Here is an 18,823-nt window from a genome sequence, read left to right as displayed (position 1 = left end):
ATAAGATTTGGACATTATGGACTGTCTTTCACATACCTGGGATTATCTAGTTTCTTACCCGAATGTCTTTTGGATGTTCTCCTTCAGCTATTCTAACCATCCAAAGAAACTTGTTGATATCATCACCAGAATAGCCAATAACCCCTCCAAAAATAACCAAAACATAATCTACATCTAGAGTCCTCATGATTTTATAGGCTGCTGTTTCATTAGAAGACATAGCTTTTCCCACCTGCAGAATAAAATAAAACTGAATGTACACTTTTACTGCAAGAGCCTGACTTACCTGGATTTTTTTTTTTTTTTGCAAAAATGATTTTCTAAGATATCAAAGAATTTATTGAGATTTATAAACATTAACAACTCACTATAATCAATTTATAGCAGAAATGTCAAAATATGAATACATGTTCTAATATTTTGCTAACAATTAAGCTCTATGAAATTAACATTTAAAAATGAAAGTAGACAAACTTTTCTTTGGTGTGTGTAGTATTATATTGAACCCAGGGCCTTGTGCACACTAGGCAAGAGCACTATTACTGAGCTACATCCATAGTCCTTTTTAAATTTTGAGGCAGGGTCTTTCCCCTTGGTTGCCTGGAATTAAGGCATATGCCACCAGCAAAAGGAGGCAAACTTTAAGAGACAATTTCTCACAATTTAAGGCAGGGCTTGCAGGTGATCTTGCTAGCACATATTCTTTACCCCAGCATAGCAGACATTTGATTACTAGCTACAACACTAACAAATAGAATTCATTTAGTTGACCCATTTATCTATTCAAAATTTTTAAAGCCCAGAAGTGATCACCTTAATTTATGTAGATTAGTCATTTAAATTGAACACACTTTGCATATCCATAATGCATTTGCTTTACATATTTGCAAAGATTTTTTTAAGTTTATAAAATGGAAAATATAAACATTTAAAGTTTCAGATTTTGCCTAATTCTCCAGTAAGCTTAAATATAAAATGTACCAGAAGCAAGTCTGATTCTGAATTATACCTATAAATAAGTAAATACCATTCTTACAAACAAAATAAGTATATCTTTAAGTAACATTATTAAATATGTTAAAGAAATATTTTGAGACCTCAGCAATTAAAGAGTACTTTCACCCTCATCTTTTCTATTTAATCACAAGTGAAACTTGACTGAAAAGTAATAGGATTTTAAAAAAAAAATCTTTTTCTTAAAAAGTCAAATGCTTACCAGTGCTATGTGACTGTTATTCCAGGTATTATTATCCACCAAAGTAGTTCTATTAGCCATTCCAGCTATTTGATAGCCATAATCCCACCAAGACATCACTCGGGCATGTTCATCTGTATTTTGCCTTAGCCAAAAGTAAGCTTCTCTAAAATCATCTAAGATATTCCTGGTGCTGAAAAGAATCATAATATTTTAAATAAGATTTAAATATGAAGAAGATAACTTAAAATTTTGAGGTGCTAAAACTACTGAATAATTTCACATTTTAAGGATCACAGTTAAAAGCTTCCAGGAAAAAAAAAAAAAAAAAAGAACAAGAAAATGAAGAGCAAAGCCAGTGCTTCTCAAACTAATATGAATACAAACCAAAAAGCAGATTCTGATCAAATAGTTCTGGGGTGGGCCTGATATTCTTCAAGTCAACTAAACTCCAATGTGAAGCAGAAGTGGGAAGAGGCAAGGCAATGTATAAATCAACTGTTAAATTTTAGCTGCATCAGAATCATCTGGGTCTGTTAAACTAGACTGCTGGGCTCTACTTCAGCAATGAATAGATAAATGGGTCAACTAAATGATTCATTAGGCTTAGGGCAGAGTCAGTGAATTAGCATTTTCTAACAAGTTTCACTGTAATGATGATGCTGTGTTCAAAGGGATACATATGAAAAAAAAAATGTACACCGAAATTTTGAAAAAGAGCAGCATGAAATACTACTTACCCCTTCAAAGGTGGAGAGAGAAGTCACACCCAAATGGGGAAAAAACAAAAGCAGACTGATGGGCTGTGGGTGTAGCTCAGCGCAAAGTCTAGTATGTGTGAGGCCCTGAGTTTTATAGGATAGAAAAGAAAAGGAAAAGAAAAGGGGGAAAAAGGGAAAATGGAAAAAGGAAAAGGGAAAGGAAGAAGATTCAAATTCAGGGCCTCAAACACAATTCTATCTTTTGAGTCAAAAAGTATATGTTTTGAGTGTGTGTGGGGGGGACAGTGTTCTAAAATCTTTTTGTAGTCAAGTCATTTTCTTACCCATCATGATTATAAGAGGCTAGGACCACACTTGGACTGGAGTAGGCATTGCTTGTGACCCAGGTACAGTGTACTGCAAACATCATCAGCAGCATCAGCATCAACATAGTGACAATACTTTTTATATTAGGACCTAATCCCTCTTCAGTTTTTTCCTGTTCAGTTACATGTTTCCTCACTTTACCTGCCTGAAGATACAGAAAACTGGTTAGACAAATTCATCATTTGACTTGCTTCACAGGACATTCAAGGGAAAAAAGTTGGGAGAATGATAATCAATTTAATTCTGTGATTCACAAAATGTGTAACTAGCAGATATTCTTCTATAGGTTTAGAAGAGTTTTCTAAAACTTTATCAAAGTAGATTCTAAAGTCAATTGTGAATCAAAGTTTCCTGGGACCAGGAGCTGATCTCAGAGTGAAATAATCTCTAGTAAGAAGCTACTCCAATCAATTATCCTTATTTCTTAATTAAATATATAGAAGATAAGTAAATGGCCCATTCTGACAGTATGAAATCTAATATATAAATTCTTAGAAAATCTTAAATTTTACATCCTAAAAATGACAATGTCTACTTATAATCCAGACTATGCAGGACTTCGGTATGGGAAAAAAACTGCATTTACTGAATTAGCCTTCTAATTTCGAAACCCTAAAACCAATGGACTTGGTAAAAAACACCAAAATTACTTTGAACACACACATTTATCATCACCACCACTAAAAATCAGAAGAGAAAACCAGTAGTAATCACAAACTCAAAATTACAAGATTGATTAAGATACCACAAAACAACAAAACCAAAATATAACAAAAATCCCAAAAGCATGTGTCAAATCTTTATGAGTTTTACTGATCTTACGGTAAAGACAAAAAATTTCAGTTAACTTCTATAGTGGGAAGTTTCATTACTTACTCACTGGTATTCAAAACACTAGTCAATATTAAAATAGCAAGGTAAGTTTAATATGGCATCCAAGATTTGCTTTAACAAGTCTTTTCCACACATACAAACTTGATTTGTTAACTGAGAGACTACAGGTTAAAAATGAATTACATTGTATTAGCTACAGATGGTTAAAAAACGTGAGGTTTAAAAAGTAAATCAGTTAAATATCAAATTATCATTTAAAAAGTTGATAATGTATATGGATCTTAAAGATAAGCACTTATCCACATGGCTTAAAATCTCATGTAATTTAGCAAAGCACCAAGTGTTTGCTGTAAAGAAGTCTATTAACAAATTTAAGTATTCAGGTTAACAAATGCCCCCAAAGAAAGAATTCCTTGTCTGATTACATTCTATTTTCTTACTTTGAGCTAAAAGATCGACTGGGATTCAAATTTTGAAGCAAACATTGTAACCAAACAGAAGCGTCACAGCTTATCTAAATCCTCATTTAATCACATTTCTTAATATGTATGGTTCATATTGTGGTAGAAAAATTAAGAAAGCACATTAAATTTTTAAAGGCCTTAGTTTAGATTCCCCACCTTATCATACAAATTTCCTGGGTTTCTTTTGTCATCCTCATCACTGCTGTCTTCCACAGGTGGATTTTCCCTTTTCATATCATCCCCCAAATAGTGCTCAAAAACATTTGAGAAGGCAATTGCAGACAGCATACAGACGACTGGAGTCAAAGTCAACATCAGTCGCACCATCACTCCAGCAAAGTAGACAGCACTGATTGCATACAAAGCAACTGCAAAGACAAATTCTCTTACAACACTTCAGGGGAAAACATTCACCGGAAATTAAATATTTAATACCACAGTTTAAAACAAATCTAAAAGTAGAGAAATGCCTCATAAATTACCTAATTGCTTTTATATTAATACTGATAGTCATATTTAAAAATCAGAATTAATGTTGATTAAATAAACACTAATAGAGCAATAGTTTGGAGATAGGTATCATGATTCATATTTGATTAATTTTAGGTATGGGGAATTAGACTAAATCATTATTTGTCAACAGCATCTTATATTATAAAATCCTTAGCTGACAGAAGAAAATATATTTCTATATTATATTATTAGGCACAAATTAACAGAATAAAATATGGTCCATGAAAAGCCACTGCCAATTTTTAGCATAAAGCCTGTTTTAAAGAAAAAGTGGGATGAGAAGAACATTATATCATTAAACAAAAGAATAATCTACAAATCACTGTCAGGCAACTTTTTAAAAAATTTCAGACAAATTTCCAATAGCCTTCTAGATATGTGCTAATAACCACAGGAAAAAGTTCTACAACTTCTGGTTGAAGGTTATTAACTTTACAAAGTCAATGAACATTGAGATCATAAAATATTTTTCCTAAAGTAATACATTTATTATACCATATTCTTAAGCTTACAGCTCAATGACTTTGTATATAGGTATGCCCCCCTATGTAATTACTACCCATGATGACTGAGGTACATAATATTTTTCTAGCTTCTCATGTCTCAGATAATAACTGCCCTCTCCCCTATAAAAAAAAAAAAAAAGTAACCACTATTCAGCATTAACTTAGTTTTCCTTATTCATCAACTTTAGAGAAATAGAATCATTTAGAAGTATCCTCTTTTGTACTGACTTAATTTGGCCACACTATTCTTTTGTTAACTGCTGTAATGTACACCACTGCACAAATCTATAAAAATATTCCTATCCATTCTATTGCGTATAATTAGGGGCTATCCTGGATAAAGTTGTCCCGTGAATTCTTAAATATGTCCTTTGGGGAATATATGTGCTTACTTCCCCTGAGATAGGGGATATGGGATTATTGGGTCATCAGGTGGGCTTATGTTTAAGTCTTTTTGAATGATGCAGTAAAACATGGCCTTAATTCAGAGTTTACTAATCTAGATAAACTAGAAAAGAATTAGTATCATTTATACATTCGGGTTTATACATTTGGGTGTTCTGCAGTAGTAACCCAAAGTGATACTTATGGTCTAGGCCCTATACTAGTACAAACTCAAGTCCTGGTATTATAAATTATTGGCTTGCATGACTCTGTACATATTATAAATCATTTCTCAACATTTGTTTCTATTTATGTCTAACCACCACAGCACACTTCTTGTAATTATTAAATTATGTAAGAGCATTTGGTTTGCAAGCCCCTCCCCTCCCCATGTATTGGGGACTGAACCCAAAGGCACATTTTTTTTTTTTTTTTTTTGTACTGGGGATTGAACTCAGGGGCAGTGGACCACTGCACCATAACCCCAGCCCTATTTCATATTTCTTTTAAATATTTTTTTATTTGTCAATGAACCTTTAATTTTATTTATAATGTGGTACTGAGAATGGAACCCAGTGCCTCACACATGCTAGGCAAGTGCTCTACCACTGAACCACTACTCCAGCCTGCCTATTTTGTATTTTCATTTAGAGACAGGGTCTGGATGACTTGCTTAGCACCTTGCTTTTGCTGAGGCTGGCTTTGCATGTATGGTATACATTACCCCTGCCTCAGCTTCCTGAGCTGCTGGGACTACAGTGTGGCTGCTTATTTTAAATATTTTATGTCAGGTCTTGTCAGTTGGAAACATACACAAATAAGTCAATGAAAGAGTTGTAATCCTTATTCCAATATAGAATGTACTTTCTGAAACTGGAATAATGGATGACCCAGAAAACTTGTTCCTACTTAATCAAATCTAACTTAGAAATTTAAGTCAAAATTATACTGCCAATAAATTTTTAATTCTCAACCATAGACTACAATAACACTAACTGCTAAGAAACCACAAAAGTGAACATAAAATTCATACAGTAGCTGGGGTTGTAGCTCAGTGGTAGGGTGCTTGCCTAGCACGTGCAAGGCCCTGAGTTCGATCCTCAGCACCACATAAAAATAAAGGTATTGTGCCCAACTACATTTAAGAAATAAATATTTTTTTAAAAATTCACATACTAGCTCTAAATTAAAAGTTAATAGTTAAATATACATAATGAAAATTCTATTCTCCTTGGCTAAGCACACTGTGCATAACAGGGAAGAAAATGTATTCTGAATATATATCAACCAAAAAACAACAAAACCTTGAAGTGGGTAATCTAGAAGAAAAAAAACAGACAGACAAACAAAAATTGTTCCCAAATCAAAGTATTCATTAAAAAAAAAAAAAAACTCTTACCAAATACTCTTTCATCGTTGATATTTTTGATGCAGAACCATAGGCCTGCTGGGAAGGTACATACAAGAATATGTAGATCAAAGAAGAAAGACACCCAAGTCGTAGGTTGATGCTCAGACACTGATGCAATAATTGGAATGTGTATTTTTGCATACCTGATATTAAAAAAGTTATTATTATTTACAATTAAATGGTAAAACATTTCTGTTTTTCTTTTTGAGACAGGGTCTCACTACATTGACTAAGCTGCTCTTAAACTTATGGTTCAAGGTGATCTTCTTGCTTCAGTCTCCCAAGTAGTTGAGACTACAACAGGTATAGTAGTTTACCACCACATCCAGCTATAAGTTCCTTTGAAATGAAATTTTCTTGGACTGTAGATATGGTTCTTAGTCCCCCCACCTCTTCTAGTTTAAACATGCATTCTAATGTAACCAGCTATACTGGAAATAAATTTGTTTGATCCACATCAGTAAAACTAAAAATCAATGTGCCCTCATAAAACAGAAAATTATCAATGGCTGATCATATGACCCTGGCTCTGATTTCTAACACAAAAATCTTGCTCCAATAGGAATTTGTTCTCCAGTATCTCCATCTCTTATTTTATACAAGTGAATTTCACTACCTTTTGGACTTTATTAAAAATAGCATAAATACCTTACCCAATAAGATATAATGCCACAATGCCTTGCTTATGGTGTGGAGGCAGGTGAGGGAAATGAAAATTCCTGAAACACCCTGAGATTCCATATCAGTTCAATCAAAGTTTAGAAAGTTAAGAGTAGGGATAACTAACAAAAGTTAACCTGGTAGTTTACCCTAATCAGAATAACCTCACTATGACTAATTCCCTCAAATCCTCTAGTGATCCCACAGGCTGAACTATCAATGTATGCTTACATATAAGTTATGTAGGAATGTATATGTCCTTTTAATTAGACATGGACACAAGCCCTTTTGGTATCACATCAGAAAGCATGCTCATTCAATAAACTATGTAAGGTTTTTATTGGGTCACCTAGGAAATTAACAAAGACAGAAGAGCAAGAAAGCAGAGGGGGGATAAATAGTCATTAACATATATTTTCTTATTCCTACAAAAATAAGTTAGAGGAAAGAAGTTTACTTGAACTAGTTGTCCAATTTGAAACCAAGATTTTTTCATTAATTCATAATATATTGGAGCAGATATTCTCTAGTGTATTTCATAGATTTTTTTTAAGAAATAGAAGCTTAGATCATGTGATATTAGAAAAAAATTTGAACTTTCATCATATGGCATGGATTTATAACATAGCATCTATTCTTAATATTAAAGATGAAAGCTTTATATGTTACTAAAAAGTTCCAACCACTAAATTGCACAAATGTTACCTAAATTTTGACAAACAAAAATAAGGGAGTGGCTATGTTGAACAGAAATACATGACTTATATTGCATATTAAAGGTATACTTAAAAAGCTACTATTAACAAAGATAATATTCAAGAGAATCAACATTTAGTAGAATTTTTGGCATATCCTAGGTACCTGACTCAAACAGAGACAGAAATACTAACAATATTAAGAACAGAAAGAAATGGGTGTTTTAATTTGAAGCTAAATAACATATCTGTACTTACCCAGTGTCCCATAATGAATAAAACCTGCCACTCCATGGTGCAATGTAACCTTTGAAGGAAAAACGTAGAGGAAATTATCTGCCTTTTTATTATTGTGTTAAAAAAAAAAACAACAAAAACTTTTTGGTGTGCATGTAGAGGAGGGGTTTCTGAGGATTTAAGCAAGGGGTGCTCTACCACTGAGCTACATGACTAGCCCTTTTAAAATTTATTTTGGGACAGGGTCTCACTAAACTGCTAAAGATATGCACCTCTGCCCCTGGTTTATTTATCGTGCTTATTTTTAATGGTTTTATGGTTGGTAATTATGGATTGATTTAAAATAATGTAAAAATTTTCAGTTTTTCTTCTATAGGTACCAACATAGTTCACATGTCTGGCAATCACATAAAATAAGGTAGTAACTGAATCAAAAACAATAATCCACAGAGAACCTGTTTCCAGAGAAAAATAAGTTAAATAACAATTAAGAAACTTAGCACTCTAAATAACACTTAGATAAAATTATAGGAAATTTTCCAATTCACTCTGAAGCTTCTAGTTGATTAATAAAGAAGGCTCAGATAATAAACCAGTGAACACTGGATAAATTTTTAAATGGGTGTGGTGTATAAATGATCTAGTTTGCCAAATCTCATCATATTATAAAGATGATTTATAGACTTATGCCTTTTTAACTCCTGTCTATACTTAATGATTTTATAAGGTAGGCTGGTACATTAATTTTACAGAATAACTTTAGAAAGAATTTGACTTGTTCCTAAGGATGGGTAAAGTCAGGGTTAGAAATTTAGAATACAGAAGCAGAATGAAACTGATGCTTGACTGTGAAAGAGTAGGGGAGAGAGGCAGGCACAGTGGTGAGTGCTTGTAATCTCAGCAATTTAGAAGACTAAGGCAGGAGGATGCAAGTTAGGCCAGCCTCAAAGCATACTTAGAACCTGTCTCAAAAACTATAAAGGGTGGGAGGAAGCTCAAAGATAAAAGGCCCCTGAATTCAATCCCCAGTTGTGGTGGGGAGAGTGGTTAGGCAGAAGAGAAAGTGCACACAGACAATGTAGTAGGTTATCACTAGAAGCTCTGACTTGTTTGTTTTGGGCCTATTTATCCAGAAAGAAAAGAATGTTTGTGGATTTATCAGGGACTGAAGCAACAAAATTAAGATAAACTTAAAAATCACAATTTGAAATAATGTTATTCAGATTTTAGAACCTTTGATTATTATTTTAATATTGCTTGTACAGAATACAACCACAGTATTTTACCTACTAGGATAAATGGAATATATGAAAAAAAATCTGTGTAAAAATTACCCTTTTGAATAATCTAGAGACAAGATTCACATTTTACAGGTGATGGCACCTACCTGTGTAAGTCAAATAGATGACACTAAGAAACACAGCACCTGCAGCTAGTGATACACCCAAAAAGAAAAGGGTCTGGAACTCCTGTTTTGTTAATCGGTCTCTCAGATACTGCAAGAAAGCATAAGCTTGCAGCAATGCAAAGACACCTAATTAAAGAAAACAGGGTCATATAAATAATTGACATAGGCCATTTAAAAATTTTCACTTGAAAGGGCTTCTTACAATACCCTAAAACATTCACACCAAAAACTAGTTACTTCATCTAGCTAACATTTTCACTGTCAAATGATAATTGACCAACCAATTAATACATCCAAAAAATCCTATTATAGATTTCCCCCCAAATGATCACACCCCCCCACCCCGCCACGTACCAGACAAAATAAATCCCATTTGAATGACTGAAGTCTATTTAACTTCTTTCCTACCTCTATATTTTAAATGACATATTTTCTGGGTGGGAGTGGAGGAATAATAAAAACATCATTAAAAATAACCCTAATGACTTGGATCAGGAGAATCCTGATATAGTCACTGTTTATAACTGAATGATAAAAGTGTGACCTTAATTACACACTTAAAGAAGACTCTATCCTGGTGTTGGGGTTGAGAACAAGTTACCTCAAAACTCAGCATCTTGGCATTTGAGAAAACAAAGAAATAGGAAGGTCTGTCTGATCACCCTCTATTCTACCCTGATGCAGGACATAAAAGAATTTTCTGACCTTCCTCTAAACAAATATCCTCATCCCAAAGGGATCCTCCCTGTACCCTGAGGAAATTAATGAGATGCCAAGAACACGAACAAATAGAACTTTTTAAATTCTCAGTTTATTATCATTACATCATAACTCCCCTTTGTCCAATCATATGATTGTCCTCTCTTCATCAAACCTAAGCATAAAAACAATTTTCTCTGGATTTTTATTTCTGAAGACTCCAGTCATACAAAAACTTCTATTAAAATTTCAGAGTCCTAAGACCCTTAGCCCACTGGGAATATTAATTTTAAAATAAATTTAATCTTTTTAAATATATGCCAGCAGAAAGCATTACAATTCTTATTACACATATAGAGCACAATTTTTCATATCTCTGGTTGTATACAAAGTATATTCACACCAATTCGTGTCTTCATATATGTACTTTGGATAATAATAATCCTTACATTCCACCATCATTTATAACCCCATGCCCCTTCCTTCTCCTTCAACCCCTCTGTCCTATCTAGAGTTCATCTATTTCTCTCATACTCCCTCTCCCTATCCCACTATAAATCAGCTTCCTTATATCAAAGAAAACATTCAGCATTTGGCTTTTTGGGGATTGGCTAACTTCACTTAATATTATCTTCTCTAATTCCATTCATTTACCTGCAAATGCCATGATTTTTTTCCTCTTTTATTGCTGAGTAATATTCCATTGTGTATATATGCCACATGTTTTTTATCCATTCATCTACTGAAGGGTATCTAGGTTGCTTCCAAAGTTTAGCTATTGTGAATTGTGCTGCTATAAACATTGATGTGGCTGTGTCCCTACAGTATGCTGTTTTTAAGTCCTTTGGGTATAGACCAAGGAGAGGGATAGCTGGGTCAAACGGTGGTTCCATTCCCAATTTTCCAAGAAATATTCATACTGCTTTCCATATTGGCTGCACTAATTTGCAGTCCCACTATCAGTGTATGAGTGTACCTTTTTCCCCACATCCTCACCAACACTTATTGTTGTTTGTCTTCATATTAGCTGCCATTCTGACTGGAGTGAGATGAAATCTTAGAGTGGTTTTGATTTGCATTTCTTTAATTGCTAATGATGATGAACATTTTTTCATATATTTGTTGATTGATTGTATACCCTCTTCTGAGAAGTGTCTGTCCAGGTCCTTGGACCATTTGTTGATTGGGTTATTTTTTTTGTTGTTGTTGCTTAGCATTTTGAGTTCTTTATATACCCTAGAGTTTAGTGCTCTATCTGATGTGTAGGGGTAAAGATTTGCTTCCAAGATGTTGGCTCTTTATTCACCTTACAGATTGTTTCTTTTGCTGAGAAGAAACTGTTTGAGTCCATCCCATCCCATTTATTGATTCTTGTAAAATAAGTTTTTTTTCCAAGTACATTACAGAATAATTACATAAGAGTATTATCAAAGATTAGATTTAGGAAATGTAATAACATACATAAAAATAGGTGGTTGTGTATACTGACATTGCTTTATATTATACTATATAGTTCTGTGTCTGAAATTAGTAATTAGCAAACTGATAAAGTCAGAGTATGTTCTAAATTTTGAAGTGCTACGTAACAGTAAGATAGTGGTTCTTACCTTGAGGAGGGTGGATGATAGAAGGTTTTAAGACCCACTGAGAATCTGATGGTAAGTACTTTGGAATGTCTCACAGAAAGTTATATACTGTATACCAATTGGACATCAATAATCTGAAAATCCAAAATCCAAAATCTAAAACTTTTTAAGCACAAATATGATGCTCAAAAAGTTATGGTTCTAGAACACATTAAATTTTTGGATTCGTGATGCTCAACTGGTATGCAAATATTCTAAATCTGAAAAACTCTGTAATCTAAAACACGTCTGGTGCCAAGCAAAGGGATAATCAACTTGAGCTGATATTCATAAAATATTATAAATAAATTAACTACACATGGACTTATTGTGAGTCATGGATGCTGCACTGAGAATCACTGATAGTTTTATTTATAGATTTCCCATAAGTGGAACTCAGTTTATTTTGGTTATTATTGAAAACTTAAAAAAATTTTTTTAAAAATATTATTCCTTTGGAAGATTGACCGACCAATCACACATTTACATATCCTTTAGAAGGAAAATAGTCTTTCTCATACCTGCAGCTGCCATGTGTTCACTTGTTCTGATAGGCTGGAATCCCACAAAAGGTATCTGCATGGATAATATTAAACCCACAATGTAGAAAGTGCTATATGCTATAAAGACAAAATAGGAAACAAGGATAATTTACTACTATCAGTAAGTACTCTAAATATAAATACATAAAATTTTACTTTTTGTAGCAAAGTTTCAACTGGACCTAAGAACAGAATCCTAAAGTGTCTGTTTTTACTTTCTTTTCCCACACACAGAATCAAGTTCATTTTACTCTAAATTAGTAACCACTAATATGACCCACAAAGCTATGTAATACACACATGAAATAAGTTAATTCCATTCCAATTGGCATTAATCCCTAATATTCACAATCTACTATCACCTCCCTCAGCATATATGAATACCTGCTATTGTCTCAAAAGTGCTAAAAATTTCACACCTCTTCTACAGTCTTGTAATATTCTTCATATTGTACTTTAAGAGTAAAAAACTTAACTGCATGTTCACCAAGTTTTCTGTGATTAAAGAACATAGAAGTCAAGCCCTAAAGCAGACCAGTTACTGAATTTAGAATCTAATAAAAGAAAACTATTTGCACTCTGCCCAGAATATGCTGCAGTATTCTCAGCTTATGCTAATGCCAGTGCACAGGAAAGCTGGGGAGAGAATTACAATCTGTGTAAAGGACTTGCTTTGTACTCACATGTTTACATACTTTGTACACACAATAGTTAGAAATTAAGATAAAGCCCACCAGAAGTCAATATAAAAACCATTTATAAAATTTATTCACATTTTATAAATATAGTCAATGTTCAGTTTTTGGCAAATAAACCATTATCAAAGAGTGGGAAGCACACTTTAGAATAGCACAGTGCTGTAGCATGCATTTCTGCAGGCTATATATTATGTATAGCATATACTTCTCACCTTATATAAGAAAAATTGCTTTTAAAGAAAATCTATTTACAGAAGGTAAATTATGGGCTATATTAGTTCAAATATTATGTTGTCTCCCAAGCCGAATCATAAAAAACAACTACAGCGTTACAAAGAGGATAAGAAACTTATAAATTTAATAGGAAGAACCAAAGTATGAAAATAACATTCCTGATGACTTTGAAGCTAATGGAGGACTAGCTATCAGAAGACAGCAGAAGTAACCCATACAACAGAACGCTTTCCAAACACATTAATGTTGAAATGGAATTACCTTTTATCAGATGTTCTAACTGAAAATGCAAAATATCATACTGCATGGAGAAAGATTGAGAGCATTTTCTCTAACACCAGGAACAAGACAAGGATGTTCACTTCTAACCACTGCTATTCAACATAGTTCTTCAGCTTTTATCCAGATCAATTAGGCAAGAGATGGAATAAATAGAAGTTGAATTGTTGCTGTTTGCAAGTAATATGATCCTATACTTAGAAGACCCCAAAATTCCACCAGAAAACTTCTAGAGCTGATAAACTGAATTCAGGCCAGGCAAGGGGGTGAGGGGGCACATGCCTATAATCTCAGCTACTCAGGAAACCTGGGCAGGAAGATCCAAGTTCAAGGCTAGCCTTAGAAAGCTGGCAAGACCTTACCCAAAATAAAAAATAAAAAGGGCTGGGAGTATAGCTAAGTGGTAGAGAACCTCTAGGTTCAATCCCTAGTACTACACACCCCATACACACAAAAAAAAAAACAAACAATTCAGCAAAGGAGTAGGACAGAAGATCAACATACAAAAATCAATACCTTTTCTATATACCAATAATAAACACCATGAAAATGAAAACAATTCCATTCATAAAAGCCTCAACAAAACAAAACAAACGTGGAAATAAATCTAAGCAAGGAGATGAAAGACCCATACAATGAAAATCATAGAACAATGAAGAGAGAAACTGAAGACGACTTTAGAAGACGAAAAAATCTCCTATGTACTTAGGCATCATCAATATTGTTCAAATGTCCACATTGCCAAAAGCAATCTACAGATTCAGTGTTAATTCTTAACAAATTCCAAGGACATTCTTCTTAGAACTAGAAAAAAAGTCATCATATTCATTTGGATGAATAAAAGATTCACAATAGCCAAAACAATGCTGAACAATAAGAATAAGCCTAGAAACATCACAATATCTTACCTCAGATTGATACTATAGAGCTAGTAACAAAAACAGCACGGTACTGGTAAAAAACTGATGTGAAAATCAAGGTCACAATTAACCCCACTATTATGTGTAATTATAAGGCACTAATAAAAATATAAAAAAAAATTCTGTGTCACATGATTTGAATTGTCAACAAATGTGGTTGATGGGTCTCCTAATACCAAAATCTCTTCTACCAATCAGTCACATACTGTATCCCCGACATGGGAGAATCACAGACGCACAATCAGAAAAAATGGGAATAAGGACATCACTGTGATTATGAACAACTATATAAATAACAAATACTTAAGTTTTCTTAATAGACCAACAAGATAAGATCCCTTCCAACAAAATCTAAGATTCTATGATCAACAGACCTTTTAGAAACCGGAGCTGAGAAATCAAATCCTTGCAAATACTGAACACACAAAGGCATAACTAGAAAGACAAGACCTAAGAAAAACTCATCATTTATGTGCTTTTAGTAGAGGTGGGTCCACTAATAACCAAACATTACCATCACCTCTTAGACTGGATTTCTCTCTTGTTTACATGAACATGGAATGCTATTAACACTGATACAGAATTTGGACTGAGTAAATGGAGCAAACTGAATCAAAAAGTAACCCCCTCTCTTCTTACATTTTACAGCCAACAAGTCAAGGAAATTTAGTACACTTACAATGTTGTATAATCTTTTTAGCCTCAAAACATTTTCCATCACTCCAAAAGCAAACCCCACAGTCACCAAGCAGTTGCTCCCCATTTCCCTTTCTTCCCAGCCTATGGTAATCACAAGTCTGATTTGTCTCTATAGATTACTGATGTGTGTGTATAAATTAAGTAAAAAGTGAAAGACTACTTCATTTACCTCCTTCTAAATTATATTCTCCAGAAGGTGTGCTGTGAACACATACACACATTTGTAGTCACATCCATACGCTTCTCTTCAAATGAGAATATTCTTTGCCTGATAAAGTAAAAATTTCAGCAACTATTTGGCAAAAATAGATGAAATTTCCTCTTGGGTATTTATTCAAGTTCATTTCCAGGCATAAAAAAAGAGAAGACTAAGCCTGATAATACTCTCAAATCAACACTTTCATACAACTTTACAGACATTTATTCTCATTAGCAAAAAAGAAAATACTTTATATAGTTTAATAAGAATGATAAAGATGAGTTCAAGGGAAAAAAAAGAATCTTAGGAAACAAAATAAGTCAAGAGGTACTTAAACATAGGTTAATGTCAAATAAAACTGAATAGAAATAGAAATAGATAATTTCTTAACAATATTTTACCTTTGAAACTTTTTTCCAATTATCATCATCCATACCTACCTATACGTACCAATGAAATAAATCTGATAGGGTACCCATAATATAACCCAAATATAAGCATTCTCTTTGAGGAGAACTGGAACCAAAAAGTCATTCCAGTTTTTTATTATTTTTGAATTGTTAATTTTGAGATGTTTACACATGGGAATGTATATCCTATTTCACAGTACTCTTCAATACACTGGTAAGGATTTCCATTAAATAAAGTTCAAGATTGCTTGCCAAGAATATATAATATCAAACATCACACATTTATCTTCCTTAATACTGATTTTCTTCTCAAATGTGTAAAATTATAGACACATAAAACATCTTTTTTAATCACACTTACAAATCTACATTTTAAAATCTAAAAAAATGAGAAATCAAATTTGCTAGAGTAGAAAGAAGTGGTAATTTTTCTTAAAAATAAACAACTTCCACTGCAAAATATAAAAGCATATGCTTCCTCCAGACTTGGCAAAACCTGAGTGAGATGCATATATACAACCATAACACAATGAAGCAAGTTACTTCTGACAGTAATGATAGTGGGGCTTTATTAAAAATTTCAACAGGGGAGAGATTTCCTCTTGACATGAGCATGGAAGAGGAGTAGACAATTTCTGTATTGATTCTCCAATGTTCTCAGAAGACCTCAGTAAGGAACAGCCATAGCAATCATTCTCTACCAATTCTCCTTCCTATGAAGGATCTAGGAACTAAACTACTATCCACAACTATTACAACTTTCTACTCATCAATGTTAACTATTTTTCTTACCCTTTAAAGCAGAATATTAAAGCATTCCATCAAAGTGGTGAGGTCTAAGAAAATGCACAATATCAGTAATGTTGTAAATAATTTATTACACATCATGAAAATGTTGCCATACTGCCATCCTGTGGAAGCACAATTACTGGCATTTACTATTACAGATCTTAATTCAAATATAGAAAAGTTCCAGAAAAAAATAACCAGGATATGTACATACAGGTAACATGTACACATACACAAAAATATTGTTTATTTTTAACCTAAGAAAATCTTGTTGATCTGGAACAAACAGTATTCTTTTAAACAGAGCCTACACATGTTTTCATTCTTAAAAGTACTTTAAATCCAAAGGTATGGTATAGGAAGATAAGATACAGAGAGGAAAAACACCATTGGCCTTGACTTAACTTGTGTTGATAGAACTCTATATTTTTAAAGTTATTGTTATACTTTCTTTAAAGTCAGAAAAGTTCTGTGAATATTATATTCTCATTAACTTTAACCCACCATCATTATACTATATTATTATTTCTGATTTGCTTTTATCTTCTGGCTAATCTTTAGTGGAGATGGGTAACAAAATATTCCTTTGCTATACTACTTAGGTATTAACCAAAATAGAATAAACCCAAAGAAAAAGTTGGGAAATACCTTAAATTCCGATCAATTATGCTTTATTACTAACAAATACGATTAAAGATTGGTAAGAATATTGAAATTTCTGATTAATAAAGACACTGTGACCCCCCCTGATAAATATGCAAGGTGAAAAATGGTAAGAAATTTACCATTCATTTACATGAATGCAAGATTAAAACAAACCACAAAAAAACTGATTCTTGACCAGCAGAGAGAAGATACATGATTAACTTAACAGGTATACACAATGAAAAGAACTATTTTTCTTTTCCAAGGACACTGTTCATGGTAAACTATGGAGAAAATAAGTCACTGAAACTTGAATTTTATAAGCTCTGATTTGTAAAAGTAGCAAGAAATAGCTTAATCAAAATACTTAAGCAGAGACAATTATAACAACAGTAAGTAAATCTTGTACAAATACATTATCCTTGATTTCAGTTCAGGTAACAGGAAAAAAAAAAGATAATTTAGAATAAATATATCTGGATTTAAAATTATACGGAAGCAATTCATTTAATTCTGGAATGGCTAATGAGATAATAATCAAAGTACACTGAAATCTATAAATATAAATGAGTGAAGACTAAGGGGAACTCATAACTTAAAAGTAGTGGATAAAGGCTCCTGAGTAACCTCGAGAGCTATGTTGAGATTATAACTACTATATAAAGATCCTGTTATAATCAGTAAATCTAATTCATAAACAACAACAACAAAAAAAAACCAAATACAGACTAAAAAGATTTGAACTACATGAAATCACAAATCAAGTTATCACTAAAAAACATTTAGGGCCTTCTTAACACTACCTTTTCTTAATCTCAACTACTACTGCAAGTAGGCACCTAAAGACATTTATTAATTATAAGTCTATTAACTTCTACACATAAATTAATTCTTCTGGTCTATTAAATAGACACAATTCTCAAAAAGAACAGGCTGATTTATTATATCTGTTTAGCTTACAGAACATTGAAGAGCCATTGTTGAAAAAGCATTTTTGATCAAGCCAGTGACTATTACTAAATTTTAGGTAAGACCCTTCCCTTGCTCTAAATATCCTGAGTCTTAATTTAAGAAGATATTGGAAGACTAATCCTTTATAAATTAACAATGAGTTATATTTAACGGTATAGATTACTGAAGCAACAGCATGTTCTCTTTGTGCACTCAAGGTGAATTTTTTCCAAAAACTAACCTTTAAAATACCCGCTAATAAAACACTATCTATTATAAGCCAGGATAAGGAAAACCCTCTACCCATTCCCCCAATAGCATCAATGAATGCCTATTATAATACTCATCTGGGAAACTCACTTTATAAAAATATAACCAATACTGCAAAAACTTCTAAATTTAAATGAAGATCTAGGACAAAAATCTTGAATAGTCCCTTTCTTTTTCTATTCCTGGTTGACATACTTTAAAGGTACAATTTAGAAAGGCAAAACAAAACTCAAGAAAGTACATCATTGATAAATTGAGCATTCTAGGGAAAATCATTTTAAGATTATACAGAAATATTCCATATACTGGCAAATAACATCTGTAGGATACAGGAATGATCTTTTGTCTTGGTAAAACTTCATCTACCATAAATATAAAAATCATACAGCTGGGCTGGGGTTGTAGCTCAGTGGTAGAGTGCTTGCCTAGCACGTGTAAAGCACTGGGTTCTATCCTCAGCACCACATA

The 18,823-nt window shown here is 32.9% G+C and overlaps 1 protein-coding gene across 2 annotated transcripts in view; it reads right to left on the bottom strand.

Annotated features, from left to right (window-relative positions):
* The window catches only part of Stt3b (STT3 oligosaccharyltransferase complex catalytic subunit B), a 91,554-nt gene that overhangs the window by 9,497 nt on the left and 63,234 nt on the right, over positions 1–18,823 (bottom strand). For both annotated transcript variants that reach the window (XM_046437452.2, XM_046437453.2), the window contains 8 exons: positions 12,241–12,339; positions 9,375–9,521; positions 8,009–8,057; positions 6,384–6,538; positions 3,738–3,949; positions 2,241–2,428; positions 1,217–1,388; positions 59–232 (listed from right to left, as the gene is read on the bottom strand). In XM_046437452.2, coding sequence (XP_046293408.1) covers positions 59–232; positions 1,217–1,388; positions 2,241–2,428; positions 3,738–3,949; positions 6,384–6,538; positions 8,009–8,057; positions 9,375–9,521; positions 12,241–12,339 — 1,196 coding nt within the window. The remainder of the gene's footprint in view (positions 1–58; positions 233–1,216; positions 1,389–2,240; positions 2,429–3,737; positions 3,950–6,383; positions 6,539–8,008; positions 8,058–9,374; positions 9,522–12,240; positions 12,340–18,823) is intronic.

Source organism: Marmota monax, unplaced genomic scaffold, assembly GCF_021218885.2.
Source record: "Marmota monax isolate L192 unplaced genomic scaffold, Marmota_monax_Labrador192_F-V1.1 WCK01_AAM20220418_F8-fsc00021, whole genome shotgun sequence".
Lineage (NCBI taxonomy): Eukaryota > Metazoa > Chordata > Mammalia > Rodentia > Sciuridae > Marmota > Marmota monax.
Note: the sequence above shows the minus strand (reverse complement) of the source record. Positions and strands in the feature narration are given on the sequence as shown.